General features: G+C 58.5%; 1 protein-coding gene across 20 annotated transcripts in view; it reads left to right on the forward strand.

The window, feature by feature from the left end:
* The first annotated feature begins 1,562 nt into the window (after positions 1-1,562).
* KIF1A (kinesin family member 1A) overlaps positions 1,563-20,951 on the forward strand; it is a 41,594-nt gene continuing 22,205 nt past the window's right edge. For 4 of the 20 annotated variants that reach the window (XM_053951497.1, XM_053951498.1, XM_053951499.1 and 1 more), the window contains exons 1-19: positions 1,566-1,753; positions 7,126-7,277; positions 11,187-11,263; positions 11,363-11,542; positions 12,036-12,101; positions 12,222-12,400; positions 12,756-12,867; positions 13,237-13,314; positions 13,628-13,693; positions 13,988-14,005; positions 14,340-14,415; positions 14,525-14,603; positions 14,904-15,046; positions 15,451-15,477; positions 16,793-17,001; positions 17,607-17,686; positions 17,998-18,073; positions 20,092-20,171; positions 20,409-20,515. In XM_053951497.1, the coding sequence (XP_053807472.1) occupies positions 7,172-7,277; positions 11,187-11,263; positions 11,363-11,542; positions 12,036-12,101; positions 12,222-12,400; positions 12,756-12,867; positions 13,237-13,314; positions 13,628-13,693; positions 13,988-14,005; positions 14,340-14,415; positions 14,525-14,603; positions 14,904-15,046; positions 15,451-15,477; positions 16,793-17,001; positions 17,607-17,686; positions 17,998-18,073; positions 20,092-20,171; positions 20,409-20,515 (1,759 nt within the window). In that variant the 5' untranslated portion in view covers positions 1,566-1,753; positions 7,126-7,171. Of the gene's footprint in view, positions 1,754-7,125; positions 7,278-11,186; positions 11,264-11,362; positions 11,543-12,035; positions 12,102-12,221; positions 12,401-12,755; positions 12,868-13,236; positions 13,315-13,627; positions 13,694-13,987; positions 14,006-14,339; positions 14,416-14,524; positions 14,604-14,903; positions 15,047-15,450; positions 15,478-16,792; positions 17,002-17,606; positions 17,687-17,997; positions 18,074-20,091; positions 20,172-20,408; positions 20,516-20,951 lie in introns of all 20 variants that reach the window. The other 16 variants (XM_053951503.1, XM_053951505.1, XM_053951506.1 and 13 more) reach the window with 8 other exon arrangements.

Genomic DNA, 20,951 nt, shown 5'->3' on the forward strand with positions numbered 1-20,951 from the left:
GACCTTGACCCAGAATTCAGTGCTCCCCCCTAACCAGTCTGGACTCTACTCCTGGCTGCCTCCTCTGCCTGGTTAATGTGTCACCAGTGCTATCCCTGCTGACTTGGGCCCCTCATTTTGGGGGATGCCCCCTTGCTGGTGCTCAGGGCATCACTCTCCAGGTACGCCAGCCTCTGGGACTCCCAAGCACTGAGGCAGTCCCTGTCCCCATGGCCCCCACAATACAAGGGCTAATGTTTCCCAACAGTATCCCAGCAGGTGGGATCCCTGCTCTGGGCACCTAGATCCTGTGCCATGGGATGGTTGTGCTGAGACTGGTCTGGCACAGCTGCCATGGTCATAGCTCCTCCTGCAGCAAAAAGTTCCTGTTGACCAGGGCTCCCTGACCAGGGACCTGCTCTGCAGAGGGACATCTGGCTGGGTGACAGCCTGAAGGAGGCTGGCCAGTGGACTGATGTGCACCAGGGCTGTGGACTGGGACACGGACACATCGCTGGCACAGCGAGCTGTGCTCTGCAGGCTCAGCCTGGACCATGAGCATCGCAGTATGTCCTGAGGATGCCACAGGCTCCACGTGGGGTCGATATTCTGTTATCTGCTGTGTGTACCCTCAGCACATTGCCTTGTGCCCCACCTCTGCCACATTCTCTGCCATCACCACCCTGAAATGCAAACAAGCTGCCCACTGCCAGCTTTAGCAGATCCACGAGTGGGTCTCTGCCTAGAAGAGCTCCTCAGTGAGCAAAGCTTTGGCTAGGGATGAGAATAGGGGTGAGCACAGGGATGAGAATTCCCACCCGGCAGAACTGGCACCAGTGGCCACTGCTGAAGACATAACAGACAGAGGCATGGGGCCAGCAACAGTGCCAGGTGAGAGCACATCTGCCCCGCAGCCGCGTGGCCACCACTGAGAGGAGCTGGGGACAGATGAGTCTGATCCCGCATAGCTGATGGAAGCCACAGTCAGCCTGGGGACTGCTGCCCAGCCTTCATCCCGCCAAAGCGATGACGACATATCGGATGAAGAAGATCTCCCTGTCCTCTAGGGAGATTTGGGGCATGGCTGGGGCGGGGAGGGGACGCGTGGCATCGTGGCTGCCGTGGCGCGAGGGTGGCCGTGCTGCTGGAAACAGCTGGCAGCGAAGGAATAATCCGCTTTCTGCGCTGGCTCTGAATTCCGGGCGCAGATGGGCAGGAGCGGCCGTGCCCCGGGCGGCGGGCAGGGGGCTCGGCGGACGGAGTAGCGAACTCACGGCGCCGGGACCGGGGCACAGGAAGCCCTGGCCAGCGCCGCTCCTCGGAATACTGCGCCGTAAAACAGGGGTAGCGGTGTCCGCTCCGGGCACCGGGTACCGGGGTACCGGGGTACCGGGGTACCGGGCCGGTGCCGGTTGCCAGGCGACAGCTGCCGAGTGCCGCCCCGCCCCGCCCCGCCCCGCCCCGCCCCTGCGGCGGTTCCGCAGCACGCCCGGGGCCGGGGGATGCGCTGACGTCACCGCTCCATCCCCGAGCGCGCCCTCCCGGTCCCCGCGTCCCCCTCCGGGCGGCGGCGGCCGCCAACCAGCGCGTGGGGCGGGGACCGCAGGGGCGGGGCCGCTGCCACCCGCACCGGCACCGGCACCGACACCGGCACCGACACCGGCACCGCATCGCCCCCCGCGGCTCGGCCTCATGCCGGCGCCCCCCGCCCACGGCTGAGCGCTGCGCCCCTCCGAACCGGCCGCGGCCACGGCCCCGGCCGCGGGCATCACAGGTAGGGGCGGGCGGCATCGCGCAGCCCGGGGCAGCCCCGCCGCGCCCCCCGGGGCGCTGGCCGCTGGGGGGACCGGGGCCGCTCCGGGGTGGCGGTGCCGCCCCTCGTGGGCCCGGCGGGGACGAGGCGTGGCGGGTGGGAGCGGGATGAGCATCCCCGAGGGTCCGGCGGGGCGGGGTGGGGGCTGCAGCCGGTGGCCGTTTGGCGGAGCCCCCCCGATGCTCGAACTTGTGGGTATGGGGAAACTGCCCTCGGGTCCCCAGCGCGGTGACCGCCGGGTGCCGCCCCATCTTCCAGAAGGATCCAGCCGGGGTGCGGCGGGGGGGCTGCCTGCGGACGAGGAGACGCCTCTGCCGCCCCGGCCCCAGCCAGGGTGAGAAGGGGAACGATGCTATCCCCGCAGCCCATGGCGGGGGACCCCTTGTCACCCCAGAGCCACCCCTGCTCTTCCCTCCGGGGCAGATGGCTGTGGTTGTGCAGCTGAGCCATCTTGCGTCATCACCATCATAATGCTTCAGAGTTAAACAGCAGCGCTGGAGGGAGTGGTGGATGCCCCACCTGGGGCTCTCGCCGCGGGTAGCTGGCAAAGATGCTGCGATGCTAAGGCTGTTCTTGGCCCCCAAGGACGAGCAGCTGCCGGTGACCTTGCGCTGTGGAGTGGCTGGACAAGGTCCGCCATGTCACTGCGGGCCAGTGCAGTGGCTGCTGGCTGTTGAAGGGGCAGGTCCCGGGGTGCAGGGCTAGTGCAGAGCTCCACGCTTGGTCACCCAGGTTCGCAGGGAGCGGCCCTGCACCTGCCCTATTGTCTTACTCCTCTGCTTCCTTCTCCTCTTTCTTCTCCTCCTCCTCCTCCCCCTACGGGGCAGTGATCCCTCCCCTAGATCCTGCAGACCCCGTGTGAGCCGGGCTCCTGCCCGCTCAGGTCCCATGCGACAGCATCAGGGCTCGGGGAGGACAAGGGACCGGCCGAGCATCTCCCGTACCACCCCACAGCCAGGCACCCTTCCGTCCCAGCACCCAGAGCAGCCCCATGCAGGTGGCTTCTGTGGCGCTGGGGGGCAGGGAGGTAGCAGACCCTCCCCCTCCCCTGAGTATGGCCAGGGGTGTGGTGGCTCTACCATCTCGGCATGCTGCTGCTGACCTCCATTTTGTCTGGGAGGTGGCAGCTGGCGCTGGCAAAGATGCTGCCACCACCCTCCACCTCCCTGCATGTGGCAAGAGCTGCAGCCCCTCAAGCCCTGGGTCGTGTGGGAATCTGTTGTCTGCCCCCTCCCTGGCTACCCTTCTCTTTGCCGACCAATGCTGGGCACCCACTGGAGCTCACTGCCGTTTTTGTGCAGCTTTTCCCTGCTTTGGGTTGGCGTGTCTGGAGGGAGCAGGGATGGGGGGTGGGGTTACTTTGCAGCAGAGATGGGAAGCAGAACCCCTCATCTGTGTCCTTACATTTGCTACCTGTGAACTGAATCTGCATGGAAATTCTCAAGGGGGGTGCAAACTCTGCCCTAGGGCTGTGTCCCCCACTGGGGTGGGCAGGAGGTGAGGAGGTACAGGGCAGGGGGCCTGTGATGGCACTGGGGAAGCAGGGGCTGGCTTTCATCTGAGCATGGTGAGGGGGGGGGCATTTGCCCTTGTTCTGGGCTGTCCTCTGAGCTGCTTCCCTGCCTGCAGGTGCTGCTCTGGAGAAAACTGCACCGTCATGGCCCCTTGTCCTGTGTGGGGCGGGAGGTGGGTGAGGAGCTTGGCTGGCAGGCATTGATGGTGCCATGTCATCCAGCAACGTGTTCCCTGCTGCCCTAGAGGCAGGACAGAGTCCCATGGTCCCAGTCAGAGCTGGGGGGCCCCAACAAAGGGCAGGAGAAGGGCTCACCACAACAAAGCCTGGCAGCTGCTGAGAATACACTGGTGCAGCCAAACGGGGCGTCCACCCTCGCCACTGAGGTGACGTGGGGCTGGATGTGTGCAGACAAAGGGAAACTCACCTTGGATTTCCCTGGGTGCAGGCATCTCGTCATCTGCTGGAGCTGGGGGACCAGCAGCACAGCACGTTCCTTAGCATCCTTTGGGGAAGAGCTTGCTGGTTGGTGGCACTTGGGGACAATGCTCCCTGTCCTTTTGGTCACCTCTCAGCAGAAGAGGCTGCCAGTTGGTAGCCCCTGGACTTAAGAGCGGTTTCATTAGCTAATCTCTGCCCAATTAATCTTAGCTGATCCAGTTAATCATGGCTCTCCAGGCCTTTTGCTCCTCAGTGGGGATGACTGGTGTGTCACAGGGATGAGCCAGCAGGCTGCACGGGAAGTGGGGAAAGAGTCCAGTCCCCCTGCAGAACTAGGGGACAGGTCCAGATGTTCCCCCTGCCCCCAGGGACTTGGCTGTTCCTCCTTGCAGCCTCCCTTGTGAGCAGGGCAGCCCTGCCGGGGGCAGGGAGGGAACAGGGAGCAGGGCTTTGGTGCTGGCACGCTCCCAGCAAAGGGCTGCTCGTGGCTTATCGAATTTCTCTCGATGGCAGCAGATTAAGCAGGCGGTGGCTGCTCTGGCTGTCCCCAGGCAGAGCGAGCTGGCCGGGCTGGAGCTGCCCACAGGCTGGGGGGGCTGCCTGGCCCTGCCCCTGGCCCTGCCCCTGGCCCCTCTCGCTGCAGGATGCTGAGTGCCCGTGACCAGTGATGCCATGGGTGTGTGAATCCCTCCCTGCAGCTGAGCCACGGAAGTGAGTCAGGGGAAGGAAAGGAGGCGAGAAGCAGCTGATCAGTGTTTGCTGGTGGCCCCCAAGGGCACACGGTGTCACCTGGGGTCCTTGTGCTGGATGGAATGGGAGAGCTGCAGAGGAGCAGAGGGAAGCAGTGCATTGCCCACCAAGGAAGCCGAGGGAAATGGATGAGCAGAAAATGGAACTGGGACTCTGCAGCAGGGAATACTGGCCAGGAGAGGAGCTCACACAGCTGGGCAAGGACAGCCAGATGGGGATACACTGGGATGTAGCCTGTGGATAGCAGGGAGAGATAAAAGGTCCTGCTGGCCAGGAGGGAGGTCCTCACGGCCAGCAACGGTCCCACAGCCCCACGGGGTGTGGGGCTGAGCGGGCAGAAGAAGGCAAAGAAAGGAAAGCAGCATCAATGGAAGGTGCACAGGAGGATGAGGCACATGGAAAAGTGGTTAAAAGGAGAAACCAGAGTTTCTTTGTGGGAAGTAATGGGGCTGGAGTGGCTGGGAATGGCACAGGGGTGGGAGGGGATAAGAGCAGGGGCTGAGGTGGCCTCTTGGCAGGCAGCAGGCAGTCCTGGGGCTGGTGGGCTCACTGATGGGTGTTGCAGTTCTGGGGCTGTGCAGGGGGAAGGAGTCCAGGGACCTGACCCACCTCCTCAGAGCCCTGATAGGTGGAGAGGCTGCAGAGCTGGGGGAAGGGAGCTGCCTTGGCTTGGGAGGAGAGGGAAATGTTTGACATGGGCAGTTGTCAGGTGCAGATGGGATTTGGCCTGGGGATGAATCCATTGTCCTTGAGTGGTGCCACAGGGTGGAGCAGCTCAAGCTGTTGGCCTCGTGAAGATGCAGCCCTTCCACATAGATTCGAACATATCCACTCGTTTTCATGGGAAAAACAACTCCTTCATTCCCCTTTGGCAAACACTTCTGTTTAATTTTTCCTTTCCCGCATCCGAGTGGGGAGGCGGAGGCCACTGGGAGGCAGCAGCCCACTTGCTGGCTTAGGGACTCAAGGATGGTGTTAAACACCTGCTTAAAATAATCCAAGCTCAAGAAAGCCTGAGACCAAATGCTTGAACTCTGGGATTTATGGGTGTGATCACTGGCTGAGCACAGTGGGAGCTCCGGAGCCATTCCAGCGGGAAGATAAGAGGAGGGCTTGGGAACTCCAACAGAAGTAGCTTTGTCCTCTGAATGCTGTTGGACATGCCAGCTCACTTATAAAATAGGCAAAGGGTTTCTGAAAGGCAGTGCCAAGCTTGTAACACTTTCTTGATGCAAATTTTTCCACTGTGTCTATGGTTTCCTCTCACCCCCTTGGAAATCATACCACAGCTGTCAGACCTCAGGTAGCTTTAAAGCCATCCCCTTCTCTTGGGATTCTTTCTAATCTGTGGATTTGTTTTTTTTTTTTCTTCCCTCTCTCCCTCCCTTTTCCACAAATTCTCCTGAATTTTTCATTTCCACCATGGGAAAACACATCTCATGTTCAAGATCCCTCCTTACTGCTCCACTTCCTTCTGGTCATGGCCCATGTAACCAGAGCTGTGCTGGTGCTCACTAACGATCTCATTTCTCCCTGATCTCCTTCCTCCTGGAGCAAATATCCTGCTGGCAAAACCCAGGCTTGGAAAGCATTAGGGAATTCACACACACCCTTGCAGGTGGGATGCCAGAGGAGCAGTTCCTGCCCATTTTCTGAGGGGTCCTGTGCTCCATTTTCACCACCAGGCTCAGCATGGGGAGCCAGGGAGCAGGGAAAGGCAGGAAAAGGGATAGATGTTAGAAGGCAGAAAGGGATTTGTGTCAAAAGGATCCCGAAGGATGCAGCAATCAGAGGAAGGATCCCAGTATAATTTTCTGGGCAGTGCCTGTGAGGCTTAACTGCAGCTGAGGGAAGGTGGGAAGGGTGCAGAGCACCTGGGCATCAGTGCTGGGATGGACAGCTGCTCTGGGAGGTGTTGGTGAGGGGTTTGTTTTGTCTTGGAGAGATTTGCAGTTAAAAATTTGTAGCGATAGGACTGGAAAAACGATGGTAAACTGGGAGGTTCAGCTGAGTGCAATGGCCACTGGCTTGCCAGGAAGGGCTGCTGGTGCTGATGCTGCACGTCTGCTTTGTGGGAGCTGAATGGGAGGCGCATGCCCGCGGCTGTGTTCAACCACCGCCTCCGTTCTCAATGGAATGCCATCGCTTCCCTCCCTCCCCGCTCCATCCTGCTGCCCAGTCCCTGCTTTGCTGGGCTTGGAGTGGAGACAGGAGGCTTGTGTAACAGGCAGGCACCTTTCTTGCAGATTGGGGGGTACCTGCTCGGTGCCATTGGCACCCTGGGATGAAAAAGCTGCTCCTTGGGGGTCGTGCTGATGCTGGCAGTGGCTCTGTCTGCTGCTGTGGGTGCCCACCGTGGGATGCTGCAGGGTGATGGAGGCTCCAGTGCTGCCCTGGGGTAAGGGCAGGGATGGCTTGAGCTGTGGGTCCTGACCAGAGGTATGACAGGGAGAAGGGAGAGGCAAAATGAGGGCAGATCGAGGTATGAAACAAAATGTCATCTTTCGGGCAGAGGCAAAGCTGTGTTCCCAGCAGGTTTCCTTGCACAGGCTTTCCATTCATCCAGCACAGCTGCAAGATATGGATTGGGATGCAAGTTTCCCTAACCCCCTTTCCTTCCCTTTTGCAGGACAGCCACTGCTCCCCACTAGCAGGACCCAGGTGCGGCCAGCGCGATGGCGGGAGCGTCAGTGAAGGTGGCAGTGCGCGTCCGGCCCTTCAACTCCCGGGAGATGAGCCGGGAGTCCAAATGCATTATCCAGATGTCGGGAAGCACCACCAGTGAGTGCCTCGGGGCGGGGGGGCTTTGGCTGCTGCTTGGGAAGGAGCACGTGTGGTGTGATCACAGCAGCAAGCGCTGGCCTGTGGGGATCTGTGGTGACGATGCCTGAAGCATCTCCAGTGGTTTGGAGGAGGAGATGTGGGGAGGATGTCAGCTTTCCATGGAGAAATGCAGTCCTGCTGTTGGAATGGCACTGGTGGGATCTACATGGCACTGAGCCCTTGGATTTTGGTGACAGTGAAAGGGGCAGTATCCCCCAGTAGGCAATGAGGGAGGAATCATAGAATCACAGGATGGTTTTTTTGGAAGGGACGTTAAAGATGATCTTGTTCCAACCTTCCACTATAGATCAGGCTCTTCCACGTCCAGCCTGGCCTTGGAGCTGTGTGTGGGCCAGCAAGTGGTTTTTGACTGCCAGGTACCAGTGGCCAGGTACCACTCACTGCAGCATGCCAGGACCCATCCCTGTTTCTCTGGGGCTTTTGGAGACGCAGCAGCAGCAGGATGGAGGGAGGGGTGGGAGGAGGGTTTGCCAAGGGAACGCTGTGCTCAGGGTGGAGGGTGCAGCCTGGAGGCTTGGGGCTGTATGTCCTGTCAGGAGCCTGTCAGCCCCTCTTTAAATAACAGCTGCTGGCAGTACGGTGTGGGAATGGCAGTCAAACCCCTCCTCTTTGGCTCTGGAAGCCTCCAGATGGGGCAGTGTCTAAAATAACTCCCTGCCCGCCTGGGGCTGCCTGCGTCACCGACGGTGGGTGAGACACCGGTGCCAGCCACCCCCGCCGTGCTGCCATGACAACCCTGCTGCTGGGAGAGGATGGCACCCAAGGGTGCAGGGTGACTCTGGGACCCCACTGGCCACCCCAGCCCTAGGGAGCAGGTCTGTGGGGCAGCACCTGCTGGTCTCTGGCATCCTGTTGGACAGGGATTCTCCATCTGCCTGGGGTGCAGAGCTTCTGCCCTCATGGTGAGGAAGCCTCCTGTCCGTGAAGGAGTTTCCCACCTGCCCAGGGCCAGGCAATAGGTAGGGCAGATGTTCCCCATTGTGGTTCCGAGGGGTGGGGGGGCCCTGTCGTGCCCCAGTCCCAGTCAAGAGCATCAGGCATCCCCCACCTCCACCATGGCTGTGTTTGTTCAGAGCTGTCTGTCCCTGCTCACCCTGCACACCCTGGCTGTGCCCCCACCCCTCCAGCCGTGCCTCTGCCTGCACCAGGGAGGGCAGCAGGGCTGCAGGCAGGAGCCCTTTGCTGACAGGGAGGATTTTCTCCATGAATGGACAAACCACTGGCTAATCCTCTTGGCCAGGGGGCTGGGGAGCAAGTGTGGGGGGCTCAGAAGCCTGCTGCTGCTGTGGCTGGTGGAGGCAGGAGGATGCCAGTAGTGCCAGCAGAGCAGGACTGTGTCAATGCCCCCAGCTCCTGGCAGAGAAGCCAAAGATAATCACGTCTGAGGGGAGTGAGAGCAAGTTTTCCCCTTCCCAGGATTATTTGCAGAGACCTTTGCCTGTGCTGGGGCAGGGAGGCAGGTTCTTCTCCTGCCTAAAGCATCGAGCCCTATGGGAGGCAGCGGGGCCCAGGGTGGGAAGGGATCTCAGCTTTTCTCTGCTGTCCTTTCACCTGCAAACTTCCAGCTGCCACAGCCACCACCTGCTCACCAACCCTGCTGCTCTGCTCCTGTGGTGTCCTGCACCCTGCGGGCACCATCCCGGGCACCAACACTCCTGGCCCCTCTCCTAATGGCTCCCACCAGGATGCTGTGGAGGAGACCCCTGGCTTTGATCCCATTCATGTTCTCTGTCTGGAGCTGTGCCTCTGCTGCCTTTAAAACCTGGTGATGATTTTCTCTGATGTGGGTTCTGGGCTTTCTCCAGCTTCGTGCCTGCCCACTCATGTTGCTGGCTCTTCAAGGCAAGGCAAGGGACATCTCCAGAAGTTTTCCTCCTTCCTGCCCCCTTGTCTCTATGTTTGTCTTCACCTCCACACCCCCTCCTTGCCCTTTGAATCCCAGAGCATGAATCTTTTGCAGCAGCTTTGCAGAAGTCCTACATGCCTGGTCCACAGGAAAGGAAAAATTCCACCAGCAGCATCCATCTGCCTGCAGGCAAATAAATGGGAATGGCAGGGGCATGGGAAGAGCATTTCAGCTCAGGACAGGAGATGCCTGCTCTTGGGATGCTCCCTTCTCCCCTGTGTCCCAGTCTCTGGTTTCCCATGCCAGCTGGGCAGCTGCAGCTGGAATGCCTGGAGCCGTGTGGTGCCATCCCCGGCTGCTTCTGCGCCCTGTGCCCAGCATGGGCTGGCACTGGGATGCAGAACAGGCCCCTTGTGTGGCTCCATCCCCGCTCCACAACTCGTCTTTGCTCCTGTTCGCCGTGCTCAGCGTCACCTCTGCAGGGCAGAGACGGACCTGGTAACCAGATGGCACGGTGGAGCTGCCAGGCTGAGCACCAGGAGCCATCAGAGGTGCTCCATCCCACTCCTGGCATGACCTCTACTCCTGCTTCTCTTCCCAATGCCCTCAGCACAACACCCAGGCAGTGGCAGGGGTCAGGAACGGGCAGCCCACCTTGGCTGCCCATGCTGCCCACAAAGAGCTGCTCTTCCAGGGGCCTCCACATCCCTGTTTGCTGCTGCAGCGTTGCCAGTTGTTACTTCCCAGCCCTTTCTCCTGGTGGTCAGTCTGCCTGGAATGCAGCTGCTGTCCAAAGCATTGGAGTCAGGCTGCCTGCAGCAGGTAGGCAGGCAGGTAGCCCATGCCTGCCCCTCTTTGGTGCCAGAGCTGGGCTCCTGTCCGTGCTAAGGAGCATCTCAGAAGCACCATGCTGTGGTTTTGTGGTCGGGGCTGGGTCCTGACCCCACTTGCCACCCTTCCCCAGCCTGCCTCGCTGTTGTGCTGGGTTGTTCTCAGGTCAGAAGTGGTGGACCCTTTCTGTGGGAGTAGAAGGCGTATCCATTGTGGTGTTGGAGGAGGGATTCAGAGCAGAAAGCATCTCTACGTGTAACACTGCACATCTGGCCATGAGAGACCATGGCACTGAGCTGCACCGTGCCTGAGGCTGCCCAGGAAGGCCCCAGCTGGAACTGGGAGTGGGTTTGAGCCCTGGCTGAGTGAAGGGCAGAGCAGGCTGCCATGGAGAAAGCTCAGGGCTTATGGCTTCTCCATCCTTGGTGGTGGCAGAGAGCAGCTGGGGCAGTGGGTATGGGCACTGTGCTGTGCAGGCCTCAATGTCACTTCATTGTCACCTAACATGGCTGGTGGCTGAACCTCGTGATTACCCGCTGGTTTGGGTTTCTTCTGATGCATCTGTTGTCTCAGAAAAAAGCCACATGGTAAATGCTCTACAGGAGGAAAAAAAACATGGCATGAGGAAGAGCAGTGATGCAGTCTCCAATTTCCATAGCAACGTCCTTTTCATCAGGGGATGACAAAAGCAGACTCTTGTTTCAGCTGGTGGTGTGACACGAGGCATTCATCACCCTGCTGGGGCTGGCACCTGCAGAGGCAGGGCCACAGGGGTGGGAGCTTTGGACACACTGCCCCAGCTGTGGGGAGAGGAAGGCTGTGACCCTCCCGTGCCAGTGCTGGGCTCCCATGGGCAGGTGCCACAGCAGGAAGGAGCCTGAGGGAAGGAGTCACGTCCCCCTCATGTGGTCAGCAGGATTTTTGGGCAAGGCTCTGCCCTGTTCCCTGGGCTCTGTTTGCTGTGGCACCCACCTCCTCTGCTTTCACAGGTGGGGTTTGGGCTTCTGGACCCATCTGCAGAGCTGGAAGATTCCCAGTCCACCTTCCAGGACTGTTTTGGACTGAAACCCATCACCCTTCATCCCTCCCACATGGACGGGGGGTGAGGGGGGCGAGGCAGGGGTACCATGGGTGGCTGGTGGCCTCATCTTCCATGTGTTTGTCCCCAGCTATCCTGAACCCAAAACAGCCCAAAGAGACGCCAAAAAGCTTCAGCTTTGACTATTCCTACTGGTCCCACACTACGGTAAGCACTGGGAGGCCTGAGCCCGCCTCGAAGGCTGGGCTGGGGAGAGGCAGGAGGGCCTCCTTGCCAAATTTCTCCATGTCCCCCTCCTCTGTGCAGCCTGCAGACATCAACTATGCATCCCAGAAGCAAGTGTACCGGGACATTGGAGAGGAGATGCTGCAGCACGCCTTTGAAGGCTACAATGTGTGCATCTTCGCCTACGGGCAGACAGGAGCTGGAAAATCCTACACCATGATGGGCAAGCAGGAGAAGGACCAGCAAGGCATCATCCCACAGGTATGCCTGGGGAAAACTACCTGTCCTCCTCGTCCCAAAGGGGTGCCCAAAGGAAAAGCAGAGCTGGGAGGAAAGACAGCAGCAGGGTGGGAGTGAGGCCAGGTTTTGCCAAAGTCTAATATAGTACTGCTGTGACAATGAGCTGGCATGGCCTCACCAGGAGGGGGTCAAGGATGGTCATCCAGGCTCTCCAGGACTGGATGGACTATGGTCTGGCCACACAAGGCCAGTGGACGTGAGCAACAGTGGCCCAAGTGCTGAGCTGCTGACCAAGAGCTGCTGCATGCTGGCCTGGCAGGACATGGCGGGGCTCTGGGGATGCTGATTCTCCATGGCAGCATGGGGGGGGGGGGACTCTGCCAGCTCCCCAGGAGCCATTCCAGCACTCATTGGCTGGTTTTTGGGGTGAAAAGGTAGAAATCCCCGTATCCTGGGCACCCCAGGCAGGAGCATCCTGCTGGCGGGGGGCTGAGCCTCGCTCTTGTGTCCACAGCTGTGCGAGGACCTCTTCTCCCGCATCAATGACACCACCAATGACAACATGTCCTATTCGGTGGAGGTAGGCACCCCTCTGCCTGCCCAGCCCCTTCTGGCATCCCACCTGGCTCCACAGGGTGTGCCAGTGTGCAGACCCCTCTTTGGGGTCATCCTGTAGCTGTGCCCGTGCCCTCTGCTCTAGGTGAGCTACATGGAGATCTACTGCGAACGCGTGAGGGACCTGCTGAACCCCAAGAACAAGGGGAACCTGCGGGTGAGGGAGCATCCCCTTATGGGTCCATATGTTGAGGACCTTTCCAAGCTGGCTGTGACCTCCTACAATGACATCCAGGACCTTATGGACTCTGGAAACAAAGCCCGGTGAGTTGGAGGAGGAGGAGACGGGCAGGGTTTGGGAAGCTTGAGTACTTCTAGAAGGTCCTGCTTCACTCCCTTACTTTGCCAGTCCAGCTGCTCTGGAAGCGGCAGTCCCCTCCTCGCTGAGTGTTGGGTACCCCCACTTGCTTTCACCTCACTTTCCTCCTGCTTTCCAAGTGCACTGGAGACAGCAGGAAGAAGCCTGAACTTGTGCACATCTTCTCCCAGAGCCCTCTCTTGCCCTCCAGACTTGCCATCCCACCATGTGCCCTGCCCTGGCATGAGCCCTGACCCTGTCACCAGCCACTCCAGTGTCCCTCACAGAGTGTCACACCTCCCTGTCCTCCTCTCCCTGCAGCACAGTGGCTGCTACCAACATGAATGAGACCAGCAGCCGCTCCCACGCCGTGTTCAACATCATCTTCACACAGAAGCGGCACGACGCCGAGACAGACATCACCACTGAGAAGGTAAGAGCAGGGCCTGAAGGACTCAGGGGAACACTCATGGATCCAGGAAGGACTTCCATGTTCTTTCATCAGCATCTGGGGCAAGGTGGTGCAGCCTGGTGGAGGATTGGAGCAGGAGGGAGATAAGTCCCAGTCACATTCTAGGCTCACGGTCCCTTCTGGGACTGGCCTCTGCACAGGACATTTGGCAGCTGGTGTCCTTCAGCCCTGCCTGCAAGGATATTAGCCCTGCTCCTGAGCAACTCCTGCAAGGATGACCCTGCAGAGCAGCCCACTGCTGCCCTCAGAGCAGTGTCATCCTGCAAGAGGTTTTGGCTTCGTGCTGGGTTTGCTGTGCCACAGGGCTGACAGCCTCCCCTCTGCCTGCAGGTCAGCAAAATCAGCTTGGTGGACCTGGCTGGGAGTGAGCGAGCTGATTCCACAGGTGCCAAGGGCACAAGGCTAAAGGTGAGAGCTGACCTGAGGTCCCCTTCTGCTGGTGGGACACCATGGCCTCCTCCCTCATCCCCAAAACATCTCTTTTTGTTGCCTGGTTCTTTGCCCACTGCACTGCCAAAATCCTTGATAGGATTGTGTTTGAAAGCTGCCCAGTGACCCCAGTTTCACCGGGGTCCACAAGTCCCACTTGGAGGTTGCTGGTTACCCAGTAAGACCAGCTGCTCCTTGCCCACACCATACTGGATATTCCTCATTTTCTCCTGGGCTTTAATGTGGCTCTGAAATGGGGCCTGAGCATGTGGGCTTTTCCTCTTCTAACCAGGAAGGAGCAAACATCAACAAGTCCTTGACCACGCTGGGGAAAGTCATCTCTGCCCTGGCAGAAATGGTAGGTAGCTGGAGAACAGACAAACAGCAGCACCGGGGGGAAATGGGCTCGGGCCAGCAGGGCTGGGCTCAGCTCTGAGGGATGGAGCATCCCAGCTCCATGGGATGGAGCATCTCAGCTCCAAGGGGTGGGCAGACAAATCCCAAGCTGTCCCTGCGGCTGGGGCAAGCTGGGCTGGTGAAGATGCCATCTGCATGGGGACCTGTGGCACTCTCTACTTGAGGGCTGGGGATCTGTGGTGGGTGCCAAGGAAAAAAGCAGCTCCCCTAAACAGTCTCTCCATTTCCTTTGCAGGATTCGGGGCCAAACAAGGTAGGTGCCCAGGCCGGATGGGGAGGGGGGCATTGGTTTTGAGCACAGTGGGAGTGGGTGGGAGTGGGTTGCACGGTGGTTTGGGGGTGAGGCTGTGCCTGGACTCGAGACATTCTTCTCCTGGGGGCTGGCAGAATCTTCAGCCTCCTCCTCCCTCTGGAGCTCTCAGTAGCCAGCCTTAAACAACCCTCCCAGCTCAGGGCATTTCACAGGCAGGACCTGTGGACCTGGGCAAAGATGCCCAAGGTTGCCATCCTGCTCCAGTCCCCATGGCTGTCACCTTTGAGGAGAGCAGGCAGCTTGACAGCCCTTCCCTTTGCTCTCCATTCCCCAGAACAAAAAGAAGAAGAAGACGGATTTCATCCCCTACCGAGACTCGGTGCTCACCTGGCTGCTGCGGGAGAACCTGGGTGAGGACAGGTGGGGGGTGTGGTCTGCTGAAGGGCGTGGCTGCCAAGCAGGGCGTGGCAGGGGGCACAAGGACCAGCGTCTCCCTCATGGCTCTGTCTTACTGGGCAGGAGGCAACTCCAGAACTGCCATGGTGGCTGCTCTCAGTCCTGCTGACATCAACTACGATGAGACCCTCAGCACCCTCAGGTAGGAAGAAGTGCCCTTGTTCTCCCTGCAGTGAGCAAGAACAGGGGAGGTTGTCAGAGGCCCAGACACTGCCACATGCTCTCCCCACCTCTGTGGTGTCCCTGGTTGAGGGTGTACTGTGGACGGAGCCTGCAACTCCAGACAAAAGGCCAAAGGACTGTCCTAGCACTGGGATCCTTCTTGCTGGAGGGGCTCTGCAACACTCTTGCTTGCCCAGCAGCTGGGGTTTTGCCCCTGTTCATGTGTTGTTCAAGACCCTGCTCCCCTTCTTGTGTTGTTCAAGACGCTGCCCTTCCCTAGGTACGCTGACCGTGCCAAGCAGATCCGCTGCAATGCTGTCATCAATGAGGACCCCAACAACAAGCTCATCCGGGAGCTGAAGGACGAGGTGGCACGTCTGCGTGACCTTCTCTACGCCCAGGGCCTCGGGGACATCATTGACAGTAGGTACCATGGTTGCTCTCTGCCAGTGGCTCCAGGCAGCGATGGGCTGAGGTCCTGCTGGCCTGCAGGGCTGACGTCCCCACAGCCTCCCTGCACCCTGCTGCCCTGCCCCACAGCAGCATCAGTGCTGCCTCTGGTGAGCCCCTGCACGCATGGTCACAGCTCCCAACCCCTTCCTGTCGCAGGGGGAGCTGCTTTCTGCCCGGCAAACCTTCCCTTCTTCCCTTCCACCCACCCTCTTCAGCATCCAGCACCCAGCAGAGGTGCCAGGAAGGTGTTACTGGGACTGCACATGCCCATGGGCTCCCCTCCCTGTGCTGTCTGACATCCTACTGAGATGAACCCCCTCTTGTTCTGTTCTCTCTGTCTCACCCCTGCTCCCTGCCCTCTCTTTCTCTCTTAGCCCATCCTGCTGCGGGAGGATCCAAATGTGTGTATTCCCCATCACTGGTACTCTCTGTTGCTTCACGGCTTTTTGGAGATCTAGGCTGTGCCCAGGGGCACCCGTGCAGCATGGGGAGGGCTCCTGCAGCCAGCCCCTGCTGATGGAGTGGTGTGTGCCTGCAGGCTGCCCATCCTCAGGGAGCTGCCACAGGGGATGGTGCCAGAGTCGTGGTTGGCACCTGGGCTTGGGCTGGTGCTGAAGGGACCAGTGTCCTCCCACTTGGCCATGCCAAGGGCCCAGGCCACACGGGGACCTCCTCCTTCATGCTGTTGTGATGTTTCCTGTCGCTGCTGCTGCTGCTGCTGCTTCTGCTGGTGTCTCACTGGGACTGGAGCCTGGCATGGCCCTTGGGTGGGATGGAATGGTACTCTTCTGATGACGTGGTGGGTCGTGGTGGCCAGGAGGCTTTGGCCCATGGATAAGCACCATGGCCCTGTCCCACCCCAGCTCAGGCAGTGCAGCCAGGCTATGGCGAGCTTGCTGAGGAGACAGGGGCCTGCTTGTCCCCTCCTGGCTCAGCTTCCCTGGCTGTGGGCTAATGGAGATGGGTGACTAAGGGTGACCTGCTGACCTGTGCCCTGCCTGCCTCTTGCACACTGCTCTGAGAACTCCTCAGGGCTGGAGGAGCATCTCCCATACCTGGGTCCTAAGCCACCACAGCTGACTCCTGGAGTGCCAGCTGGCAAGCACCACTGCCTGTAGTCCTGGCTTCATTCTCTGGCTGCCTGGCCAAGGTGCTGCTCCAGCAGGCCATGGGCTTCCTTTGAGCAGACTGTGAGGGAATCCTGCCGTTCCTCCTGTCCTGCCTACCTGACCCTTTTGTAGGGCAGAGGGCCACCCCCTCCCATCCCCTTCCCTTCTCATTCTCTGCTCCCAGATCTGGCTAATCTGGGGCATCTGGGCAGGGAAAACCACGCAGGCTGTGTGAGATGGAGAGGATGACAGAGGCAGTGGCATATACTTGGGGATTACATTTGATCCCAGACCTGATGGATGCAGGATCTGAAGCTGCAAAAAAGTGTCCCTGGGAGCCCAGGATGGCTGCTTCCAGCATCTGCTTCAGCAAACAGCCCTGCTCCCTGAGGGGCTGCCCTGGCTGGGGAAGAGAATGCCTGCCCTTGCCCTGTTGCTGTCTGTGCTGCTGTGCTGTTGCCTGTGCCTTTTCCTGTAATTCCTGGCTTTTTTTCTCGACGCACCGGCCACTCTTTTTTTTTTCCCAACAGCTTTTCTTGTCTCTGTCTCTCTCTGTCATCCTGTCTGTGTGTCTTTCCCCGGCCCATCCCTCCTTCCGCGCCCGTAGATGTGTCCGACTTTGAGAACAATAATGATGCTGGAGGGGCAGAGCTGAGTCAGCGCCATGACAATCTCTCCACAGTGACCAATGCCATTGCTGGGATCAGCCCCTCTTCCTCCCTCTCTGCCTTGTCCAGCCGCGCTGCCTCGGTCGCCAGCCTCCACGAGCGCATCATGTTTGCTCCGGGCAGCGAAGAGGCAATTGAAAGACTCAAGGTAAGAGGCTGGTTCCTTTCCCCTTTCCCCTTTCCCCTTTCCCCTTTCCCCTTTCCCCTTTCCCCTTTCCTTTCCCTTCCCCTTTTCCTCTTTTCCTCCTAGAACTTCCCTTCCCTTCCCTCTCTCCCTCTCCCCTCAATGCACTGCAGCTTGCAGAGGGGGCACGGTGTTTTCTGGATCCCCATGAAGGGTGATCCTCATGGGAAGCAATAGTTGGATGTGCTCTTGCAGATTGGACAGACTTAGAGGGTTTGGGTGTTGTAGGGTCTTCCTGGTGCTGCCTGGCAGGGGATGGCTGCCTTGGACCTGTGGGACAGGTGCTTCAGGCTTGGGGTTGGCACTCCTGTCATGGGCAGAGTGCTCCTGGTCCTGCATGGTGCAGGAGTGGGCTGGTAGCAAAGCAATGGAGAGGCTGGGCTTTGTGCCTCACTCTTTGAAGATGGGACTGATGGAAAGATGGGGGTGCAATGCTGCTGCAGCTTGTATAAACAAACCTGACACTGGGACCAGTGTCCTGCTGAAGCATGCTGGGCAGAACGGGGCAGAGTGGCCAGGCGTGCTGCCCACAGGAGGCACTAACCCCCTGTTTGACCCACCCTTGCCAGGAAACAGAGAAGATCATTGCAGAGCTGAATGAGACGTGGGAGGAGAAGCTGCGTAGGACAGAAGCGATACGGATGGAGAGGTGGGTGGGCTGGGGTGGAGTGGGGCAGGATGGCATGGGACAAGTGGCATTCCTTGGGCATTTTGTTAGAGTTCCTGGGGCAGCCAAACAGTTTGAATGTCTAGCTGGACCCTGGGTTGCCCCTGGGGACCCAAGTACCCACCATGCCAGCCTTTACAGAGGTGGGCTGCTCTGAAAAACCCACCTGAATTGTGATGAGAGCTGTGGCAAGCCCTTCATTGCACATGGGACAAACCATGGGCTTCCATCCCAGTGCTGGCCCCAGGGGTGCATGGAGTTTTGACAGGCACTTCTTTCTCTTGCTCCTTCAGGGAAGCATTGCTGGCTGAAATGGGGGTGGCCATGAGGGAGGATGGAGGCACCTTGGGTGTATTTTCTCCTAAAAAGGTAGGATCATCCTATTCTCTTCTTCCTGGGGACTGGTTTGTACCCCTGCAGCTTCCTTCTGATCCACTCTGTCACAGCTGGCCAGTCCTATACACTTCACTAGCCTTTTCTTGGCTCTGAAACCTATGGGGGAAATCCCAGCACTGAGCCTGCTGGGTACAAACATGGGTAGAAATACGTGGGTAAATGTCCACCCTCCACTGCTGGCGTGCTGTCCCCCTTCATGAGGGGATTTACTGATGATCACTCTCTTGGACCTCAGTGTTAACTCATAAAAATTCATACTTTCAGATATTTAAAATTGCTGCCCCTGAAGCCAGCAAGTCCTTGCTAAGAAATGTGGGTGGGTGAATATTCCATCTCTTTATTGCTTGCAGCATTTGGCTTGGCCAAACCTCTTTAAGTGTGTGTGTCCTCAGCTCAGGTGGTGTTAAAGACTTCACAGCCTTCCCCTTATGTGGTCCAGTTGACTTTTAGGGTAAACTTGTACACTGTTGTCTTTGTTTCTTGTCCCAGCTGCTGCCTGTTAGGACTCCAGACCTTTGGGTAGGAAGCGTGGGGGTTTATTCCCCAAAGCAGGTTGGTCTGGGAGGTGGGGCATTGCTGTGGTGCTCTTGGTGCCTCCTTGCTCTTCAGCTATCTGGCATGTGGAAACTCTTCTGACTTCTCCAGTGGCTGGTGAGGAAAGTTAGTGTTGATAGTGTGCAAACTCCATTTTGTTATGGGCATTGCACTTTGCTGTCCTTCTGTGTGCCGTGACTGGTGTGGTTACAGCTGCAGGAGCTCAGTGGAAGGTCACCACCAGCTTTACAAATCTGGACAAAAACTACAAGTGAAGGAGGTCTCAAGCCCCCAGGGCCATGTGTCTGTCCAGTGGGGCCAGAGGTTAAATGTTGCAGCCAACTTCTGCCAGCCACCATGGAGAAGAGCCCACCTTTCCCTTGACTTCCAGCTCTGCTGCCCTGTTTGCAGTGAGTTTGTGCTGCCAGCCAAGGCTTGTGGCACCATGGTGAGGGGCACTCTCTGCATGCTGGGTCTCAGCAGGCTGATAAGGTGTTCCTTACAGCCACTGTTCTGTCTGGTAAACTCAGAACTTCTGCCACTGATCCTGCTGGGACTGCCCCCGTTCCCTGAAGGTGTAATCCCAGCAGCTAATATGGCTCTGGCCAGAGAGGCCTGTGGCTGCGGGAGAAATTTTCCTCCTATCAAGAATAAAGTGGTTTGTGACCCAGAGCAAGAGAGGGCTGTGAGGGACCTGTTAGGAAGAAGACCAGAAAGTGAAATTCAGCCTGCAGGTAGGGCTTCAGGTCTGCACTGCTTTTGGATGAACCTCTGGGACCTGCTCTTTTTGGATGCATCATTTGTTGTACAATCAGAGGAAAACAGGCACTTTTACTTCCTTTTTGACCTGGCAGAGGGCAGGGGTAGATTAGGTATTGGGAAGAAATTCTTCCCTGTGAGTGTGATTAAGCCCTGGCACAGGTTGCCCAGAGAAGCTGTGGGTGCTGCTGTCCTGGAATTGTTCAAAGCCAGGTTGGATGGGGTTTGGAACAACCTGGTCTAATGGAAGATGTCCTTACTCATGGCAGGGGGATAAAACGAGATGTGTTTTTATGTCCCTTCCAACCCAAACAATTCCATGATTCTATAATACACAGCTCATGTGAGAAGGGTCCTGCCCCAGGAGAGTCTGACCCATATCAGGGATTCCCCATGGGAAGGTTTTGGCTTTGTGTTGGGCCTGTTTGGAACATGAATTTTCAAAGGTGGCCAGAGGAAGGGTAACTAGGACTCAGCCCTGTGAGGAGGAAAGCAAGGAAGCTTGTGGAAGCAGGGATCCTCATGGCAGCCTCTCAGTTCTCTGCAGTACCCATCTGGACATGTCACCCTGGAGATACAGAAGGCAGGAGGGCCTGTGCAGGGGCAGCCTGCAGTGCTGCTGAGCTCCCACCTTCCTCAGAGCACCCTCAGTGCCCGGGCAGGGCACTCAGGGATGGCTCCTTGTCTGTCTCTCCCAGACACCGCACTTGGTCAACCTGAATGAGGATCCGCTCATGTCCGAGTGTCTTCTCTACTACATCAAGGATGGGATAACAAGGTGAGAGCCACGTCCCATGGAGAGGTGGGAGCATTGTCCATATCTCAGTGCCTGACTTCCCCAGCTGGGCAGTGGGGTGACAGCTGTCCCCATGCTGGGCACTGTTCCCAGGGCATCCCCGAAGATTTTGGTCTTGCAGTGCACCAAGAGTTGCTCCTGTCAGCTCCAAGGATGGTGCTGGGGGGAGAGTCAGGAGGGGCTGCTTGGAGGGAGAATTGAGCTGGATTTCCCCTGCAGGGTTGGCCGGGAAGATGCTGAGAAGAGGCAGGACATCGTTCTCAGCGGGCACTTCATTAAAGAAGAGCACTGCCTCTTCCGCAGCGACACCAAAACTGGTGGTGAAGGTATTGCTTGTCTAGAGGGGCTTCACTGCCCTGGGGACACATCCCTCTGCATGTCCTCAGCCCCTGCCCCCAGATGAATGTCCTGCCCTCCTCAAACTACTTGGGCTTTACTGCACGGCTACTCCATGCTTCCAGACGAGCTGCATCCCTCATGTACTTCCCTCATGGGAGGGGAGCTCGCACAAGGTGTGTGGGAAGAAAGTAAGGTGAGGAGATCAGGGCAGGATGGCTGAGCAGACTGTGGATGATTCCCCTGCTCAAGATGTGGCACAGAATCCATCCCCCAAAATGGCAGGAACCTGAGTGTGAAGGGGCTGTGGGAGATGAGCCTGGGGATGCTCTGGTCTCCTCCCTCATGCAGTCTCCAGCTGCCCTTATTCCTTGGGACTTCTCTGATTAACATCAGGTTGGCTGAGTCCTGTTAGCTGCCCATGGG

The sequence above is a fragment of the Vidua chalybeata genome, chromosome 10, assembly GCF_026979565.1.
Source record: "Vidua chalybeata isolate OUT-0048 chromosome 10, bVidCha1 merged haplotype, whole genome shotgun sequence".
Lineage (NCBI taxonomy): Eukaryota > Metazoa > Chordata > Aves > Passeriformes > Viduidae > Vidua > Vidua chalybeata.